The sequence below is a fragment of the Saccopteryx bilineata genome, chromosome 8 (assembly GCF_036850765.1).
Source record: "Saccopteryx bilineata isolate mSacBil1 chromosome 8, mSacBil1_pri_phased_curated, whole genome shotgun sequence".
NCBI classification, from domain to species: Eukaryota; Metazoa; Chordata; class Mammalia; order Chiroptera; family Emballonuridae; genus Saccopteryx; species Saccopteryx bilineata.
In genome coordinates this window covers 83,900,013-83,907,977 of record NC_089497.1, presented here as the reverse complement: position 1 = coordinate 83,907,977, position 7,965 = coordinate 83,900,013, and the positions used below count along the sequence as shown (strand labels likewise).

Here is a 7,965-nt window from a genome sequence, read left to right as displayed (position 1 = left end):
AGAGCTATATGAAAATTGCGAGTGTTTAAAAATCATGTTTAAAATTTTTAACTTTAATGTCATTCTTCTAATCAAAATTTTTATCATTGTGAAAAAGTAAATCAGATTAAGTATTTATCCAGTAAGAATCATCATAGTTGCCCTCTCTGCACCTTCTCCTTTCTCCCAATCGCAAAGCCCTTGCTAGCACCAACGGCAGAATGCAAAATCACAGGTAGTGAATACGCAGAAAGTGTATGGGCACATCGATGAGTGTACAATCAAATGAAATCTCCCACACACTACACATTTTATCTTTTCCAGAACTGTTTCCAAACCTATCTGTCCTCAGTTCCAATGTTAACCTTCAACTTCCTCCCAAGTTCTGCTGTGTTATGGCTTCCAGTGTAGAATAGTAAGCGATAACTTTGCTCAATGATGTGCTTGGTCTTGTATTAATACTAGATTCTGTCCAGACCCGAGAACTTTCATCCTTTAGAGTGGAGAGCTTCCTCTGGGAGAATGGTTTAAATCCTAGAAGTCTGAACACTGCTGCCCGGTACTTCTTGGACATGATGTTGTACAGAATGGGGTTGATAGCAGCGCTGAGGTAGAAGAGGACAAAGGATACGAGGTTGCAGTATTGGCTGATTTGAGCAATCTCCAGGGAACCAGGCTCGAAGGACTTGGAAAATAAATACCGCCCTACGTGGAAGGGCAGCCAGCAGAGGATGAAAGCAAACACCACTACAGCTGCAAAGAACAACGAGAGAGTGAGCATCAGTTCAAGAAATGCCAGAGAACATCACATTTTACTTAGAAGATTTAATTTTGTTTTGATTATGTATGATGTGACCATTGACTTCAGAGAAATATCATGTTCTGCTCTTTTCCATCCTGACGTTTTCACCAAGATTGAGTTTGTCTTGATCAATAGTTTTTCTACTGAGCTCTCCAGTCACTTCTATTTAACAACTTTTTGAGTAATTTTGTGATTGGATTAACATATTGACTCAGCTGACTAGACAATAGTTCACCCTTTTATATGTGAACCCATAGGGACAAAACCAAATACACGTGAATCAGAGTGGTTACACTCACTGCACTATGGCCAGCGTTCCGGGGCACACACTCCTTGCATGTGATGTAGACCCATTGAAACCTCCAGTCAGGAGACCAAGGCAACTGTTGTTTATTTTTATTTTATTTTTGAAGTGTCAAAGAAGACTAAATATGCAGCCAGCATTGAGGACCACTAAAATAGATATATAATTCTTTGCCACCTACAATAGACATAAGTAAACTGTAAAAGCCCATGAAACCAACTAATATTAATTACCAGCCATCTGAGTCTGCCTTTTGCCTATTTTTCAAGACCTCGGCATTTCTAGATTAAGTTTTTAAAATTCAGAAATCAGAGGAAAAAATAATGTTGCTACTTTAGTGATGCCCTTCAAATTGTCAAGGTGAGAGGAAATTAGCATTGGTGTTGAGACTTTAATGGAGACCTTAATTAATGGCTTAAAAATAAAATTGAAGAAAATTACTAGTCTTATTCTCAAAACTAAGTTGCATAGTAACACCTGACTGCCACAGTAGAATATTAGGGTCCGAGGGAGAGCACTAGCAGGTTTACAATCTATTAGTCATGTTGTGAGGATCACTGGTCTAGAAAATGACAATTTGGGGCACTCCTTGAATAAACTATCACTTTAAAATACAAGAGTCCAAGAATTGTAAAGTTACAAATACAAAATCATCTTGGAATGGCTTCTATGAGCATAAAATATGCAAATACAGGGGGGTGAAAGTAGGGTACAGTTGAGTGCGTGAAACAGTTTGTTCTTGTATTATTATTTATTAATTATTGTATTATTCTTATTACAACCATAAACGTACTTTTGTCCACCCCAAGTAGGTTTATAGTTGTTTGTATGGGAGACAATACAATAATTAATAGCACAGGAATAAACTCTGTTTCACATACTTACAACTGTAAACCTACTTTTGGCTCCATTCTGTATTGACTATAATGGCTAAATAATAAAGCGTGCAGACTCTAGTTCTGAAATAAAGCAAGTAGAACTATATTACTTCACTTGTACCAAATACATATACACTTAAAGAACTTGAATTCATACAGTATATGCTTAGCAGACTCCAACTGTGACGCTGCACCTAAACGGTCCCTGAGCCATTTGGGGAGGGACAGTAAGTCCTGTCAGCATCCACAGTCTCCCTCTTTCATGTCGGAATCCTGCCTATCCTAGCTAATCCTAGATTATCATAGTCTTATCTACCTGAAAAGACAGGTAACCATGAAAGAAATGGAGATTCCAGCATTGATTTGTCACTGACTTCCTTGCAAAGATGTACAAACAGCAGCAGGGCAAACAGAATTGATTGAATTATTTGATTCAAAAAAATGTAGGGCATGAAACAAATCACAATATTGAAAGAAATATGAATTGCCTCTGGCAGAATTATCTAGATTGATCCTATCTTTGGTCAAATTTACCACTGAATACTTCTGAGATTCAATGCCTGCTTTTCTTAGTGTAACTTAGATATCCACAAATTCTATTAGAGGCAGGAAACAAGCTCACTTTTAAAGACCGCAACAGATTTTTATAAAGTATCTCATTTCTGAAGCAAAGTTTCAGGGTTATTATAAACCCATTTTAGGGAAATACATGGGTGGGCCATTTTCCATGAAAGAGGGAAAGGTAAGCCAGGAAAAAAAGAGAAACAAAGAGATAAGAGACCCACAGGGAGTCAAGACTGTGACGAAGTCAGAGGGGGACCGAGATGGAGGGATATAAGAAGGAAGGTCAAGAGAGAGAGAGAGAGAGAGAGAGAGAGAGATAAAGGGAAAAAGAGAGAGGGGGAGGAAGGGAGGGAAGGAGAAGAGAAAGGAACGGAGAGGAGGAAACAAATAAAAGCAAGAGCAAAGAAGTTTTTTTAAAAAATCCTAGAGAGAGTCAGGGACGTGCGCGCACAACAGAAAATCTAGGACACCCAAGGGAGAGCTCAAAACAGAAACAGGAGAGAAAAAATTACTGAGAGACGCCAAGAGAAGCGGGAGAGAGAGGTAGAGACTCGGGAAGAAGGTGGAAAGGCACGGGGAGAGCTGGAGGACGCGCCGAGACCCACCCAGCATTTTCACGGTTTGCTTGTGGCTCTGGTCCCGGAGCGAGGCGGCCAGCGCCTCGCCGCGCCTTCTGCGCCACAGCTTCCTGCCGATGAGGCTGTACAGCACAGTGAGGCAGAAGACCGGCAGGAAGAAGAAGACGCTGGACACCCACACCATGACGGTGAGCAGTCCCGAGCTCACGGCGAACTCGGTGGCGCGGCACTCGCTGGTGTCCCGAGGGTCGGTGCCGTTCTCGTGCTCCACGCCCACCAGCACGAAGATGGGCCCGGCGCTGCAGAAGGCCACGGCCCAGATGACAAGGATGACCAGCTTCACCCGGCCTTTGGTGACCACCACCTTGGCCCGCAGCGGAAAGCAGATGGCGAAGTAGCGCTCGACGCTCAGCGCCGTGATGGTGAGCACCGTGGCGTAGGTGCAGCTCTCGCTGACGAACTGGAAGAGTTTGCAGAGCAGGCTGCCGAAGTTCCAGGGCCGGTACTGCCAGAGGCGGACGAGGTCGAGGGGCATGCAGAGGAAGATGAGCAGGTCGGAGAAGGCCATGCTGGACAGGTAGAGGTTGGTGGTAGTGCGCAGCTCGCGGAAGCGCGACACCACCAGCATGGTGAGCAGGTTGCCCGCGATGCCCACTACGAGGAGCGCCACGCAGGTGGCGGTGACGCCGGCCAGCAGCGGCGCCGGGAACAGCAGCAGCTCTTCGGCCAGTGAGTCGTTGTCCGAGGGAGCGTCCCAGCCCAGGTCCGGCAGCGTCAGGTTGGACCCTGGCTCCTCGATCAGCGTCGCGTTCCACATGCTGCCGGCTCAACTTCCCGGCTCTGGGATGCAACTGCGCCGAGAGGCTGGACCTGGTTGGTCCCCGAGAAGGTCGCCGTACGCACGGTAGAGAGCGAGGGAGGAGCAGGCGGGGGCGCGCCGGGAGGAAGCTTGTTAAGGAAAGAGAGGGAAGGAGAAGAGAAGCCGAGTGAGAGGTGACATTGAGAGCCTGGGGGGTGGGGTGGACTGGGGACAAGGAGGCTGGGACACGCGCGCGCGGGCGCGCGCGCACACACACACACACACACACACACACACACACACACGGAGAACAGAGTGATCCACCGTTCCTTCTAGAGCCTCCCCTTTCTTTTATCCTCCCTCCCCCCCCACCCCAGGTACCTGTCACCGGTACCTGCCTTGCCTTCTCGCGTTCCGGCTCCGGCTGCATCTCGCACTTCCCCAGGCGTCAGCGCGGGGACCCTGCAATGCGAAGCCGGAGCGCGAGGCGCTCTCCCCAGCTTTGGGTGCTGCCTGACTGGAGTGGCCCAGAAGAGTCACACCCGCGTGGGGGCGGAGACGGTGGGGACCGCAGGGAGAACGCCTACAGTAGCCAAGACCCGAGTTATCCCCAAATAGGAGTAGAGTTGGCGAGGGACCTTGTGGAGAGAGGAACCGAGCTGCCCAACTGAGCTGGGAAAAGAGGGGTAAGGAGTAAACAAAGAGACCTAGTGTTGGCGTTCCAACCGGAGAGGAGGCCGGTGCGCACCTGGGAAGAGCCTCACGCAATCCTAAAACCTGTCCTCGTGTTAGAGGCAAACAGGCTCAGAGACTTTTGACCACTTGTTCAAGGTAACACCATGAGTTAGGGACTCTGAGACTAGACTCTGAGACTGTACAAGGGAGGTTTTATGCAGACATCCTACTGGTGAATGTTACAAAGGTTGTCCCAGTATGTTACAGATGTTGGACCAAATTGACTGAAAAACAAAATTTGTTTCAAACAATATACTATTTACAAAAAGATTGCAACTAGGTCGAGCCACCAGTTACTCACCAGCTTTAAAAAATCAATACTTTTATTTCAACACTTCTCATTCTACATTAGCAGTAGCTTTATGTGTGCGGACATAAATAAGACGTGTGCCTAATTATTCTTAATCTCAACCCTTCGTGCGGCCCCCAACCCGGTGGTGGCAGGGGGAAAGCTGTGTAGGTTACTTTGCCCGTTGCAAACCTGGGGGTGGGGGGGGAAGGGCTAAAGGAAAGGAACGTGGTGGGAGGTGGTGGAGCCGGCAGAGGAGGAGGAGCAGAGGCTGTAAGGCGGCCTCGTCAAGGGTATGCAGTAAACACTTTCTGAGTCGTGACTGAGAGATCAGCCACGTTGAGTAGCTGTGTTCACTCAGGCAAGGTTATAAACCTTGTTAAGTTTTGAGGATGTTGTGAGGATAAATATAGGCTGCATTGCTCTTATTGGGGTTGCTGTTGAGGGGCAGGAGCTGAGCCAGCTGGGAATGGGTCGGAGACCCCTTACACTTGCGGGGTGACTTCCCTGGACGCAGCCTGTGTGCCCCCTGCCCGGAACCAGTGCTCAACAATGGAAGGCGTGAGACAGGCAGCTACCATCGAACTCAACAACCCGCAGGGTCTCTTCCAGCCTTCCAACCCGGGGACAGACCGGGGCCTGTTCAGCACCGCGGCCAGCGACAGACTCCGATGGTTCCGCGTTCTCATCTTTGTCCACTCGCTCTTCAGCACCTGAGTTCTGCTCCGTGAGGAAGCCAGTGTCGCCCCAAGCACAGACCCGCCATGGGCAGCTGCGCTGACCTCACCTATCCTCTCACCTGCCCCTAACCCAAATGAGAATCCATTCACTGTGTATGACCGAAGTCTTCCCCGAAGCATTTTATTGAAAGATGGTTTATCTCATCTCTTCTACATAAATTGTTAATGCTTAAAAATCCACAAAGACCTAAGGCTAGAAGTGTGCACACGTGCATGTAAGATTCCATACCTAGTGAGAGACTGTACAAGGGAGGTTTTATGCAGACATCCTACTGGTGAATGTTACATAGGTTGTCCCAATATGTTACAGATATTGGACCAAGTTGACTGAAAAACAAAATTTATTTCAAACGATATACTATTTACAAAAAGATTGCAACTAGGTCAAGCCACCAGTTACTAACAAGCTTTAAAAAATCAATGCTTTTATTTCAACACTTCCCATTCTACATTAGCAGTAGCTTTATGTGTGCGGACAGACCCTTAGTGAGAGAAAAAGGACTGGGATAAATAAAAATACTATAGGAAGCAATTGTCTGAGAACAAGAATCAGGAAAAGATGGTGAGGTATACTTCTAGTCTACTCAGTGTCTAAACAATGGCGGATAGGTGAGGTAAAAATATTTTTTAAGTCTGTTGTGGTAAAAATGTGGCATGTTGTCTAAAATAGTCAGCTGTTTAACTGCATTCAGTAACTATCTGAAATATAGACAAATCTGTATTGTGTAATGAAGAAGAAATGGATAATATTGAAATTTATCTATTTATTCACAACACAACAGCATACAATGTATGAAACTGCAAGTATGTGTTAAGTATTTGGAATAAAAAAATATATAACCCAGACAGGTTCTATACTTACAAACTTATGATCTAGAGAGAAAAATGCAGTTAAAGAAGCAATTCCAGTACAATATAAAGCATGAACAATGACCTTGGTTGAAGTGGAGAAACAATAAGTTACATAGAGGTTCTAGGGAAGACTCTTGGGGGAAGTGGCATCTGAGCTGGATCTTGAGAGTTGAGTTCTGTAAGATGAAGCAAAACATGTTAACAAAGGTTTAACACAAAGATACATGGGAGTAAAAGAGCCCAGCATACCTTCTCCTTTGAATGGTGTAAGGAGTATTATTATGGATCCATGGATTTTTATATAGTCAGTGGGTACCAATCCATTATAGTTCTTTGTTCTTTTTGATGCTCAAATTGTCTGATCTTTGGCCAGTGGGATAGCCTTCAAGCTAGATCCAGAATCTTCTGATATGACTCACTTAGATTTTAAGAATTTATTTGCTTTGTGTCACAATAAGATGCTCCTACCTCACCTCACAAGTTCTCTAATCTAGACCCAAAAGAACCATTTCTCCAAGAATCCCTAATATTTTGTGGTGGAGAATAGCATTCAGAGACCTAAATTTGGGCAGTAGGGATGGTTATGTTCCTGGAGCATTATGGACTATCTTTTGCACAAAGCTAGAATATGTTTTTTTTAATTAAAATATTGTTTTAAAGATTTTATTTAATGATTTTTTTAGAGAAAGGAGAGGAGATAGCGAGAGAAAGGGAGACAAGGGAGGTGTGGGAAACACAACACGTAGTAGTTGCTTTTTATATGTGCCTTAACCAGGCAAGCCTGAGGTTTCAAACCAGCAACCTCAGCAATGCTCTATCCACTGCACCAGCACAGGTCAGGCCATGTTCTTTTTAAAATCATGAGATGATGATGATACAGTAGATGGATCAAACACACCTTTAGCATAATCAAAATTAACATTACCAATGTGATACTCCAAGAAGAACACAATGTCACTTGTGTAGTATTCCAGTTAGGAAAGCACAACCTCAATGTAATCACAAGGAAACATAAAAAAAACTCAAAGTGAACACTATTTTTTTTTAAAAGACAAAAAAAGACTGAGAAAATGTTCCAGACTCAAGGAGAACACGGAGACATAACAGCTAACTGTAATTCCTGATCCTAGACTAAATTCTAAGCTGGAGGGGAAAACTTCTATAAAAGATAGTATTAGATCAACTGATAAACTTAGAATATGGATTGTAGATTACATAGTAGTTAGATAGTAGTGTTGAATCAATGTTAAGTTTACTGAAGTTGATAGCTGTGAAAGACAATATTCTTACTATTTTTAAATTCAATTTATTACATATTTAACCATGATTTATGCACCTGTTTCAAAAAAAATAATTTTTCTGAAAAATTATTCTCTCTCTGTGTGTATAGATAAATAGAATATATGATAAAGCAATTTGGTACTATTCTTGCAACTTTTCTTTAA

General features: G+C 44.3%; 1 protein-coding gene across 1 annotated transcript; it reads right to left on the bottom strand.

Annotated features, from left to right (window-relative positions):
- Positions 1 to 346: 346 nt before the first annotated feature.
- Positions 347 to 3,922, bottom strand: GHSR (growth hormone secretagogue receptor). Its single transcript, XM_066241430.1, has 2 exons — positions 3,133 to 3,922; positions 347 to 732 (listed from the first exon to the last, which is right to left on the bottom strand). Exons 1-2 carry the CDS (start codon positions 3,920 to 3,922, stop codon positions 347 to 349), a joined length of 1,176 nt encoding a protein of 391 aa, XP_066097527.1.
- Between the last annotated feature and the right edge of the window lie 4,043 nt (positions 3,923 to 7,965).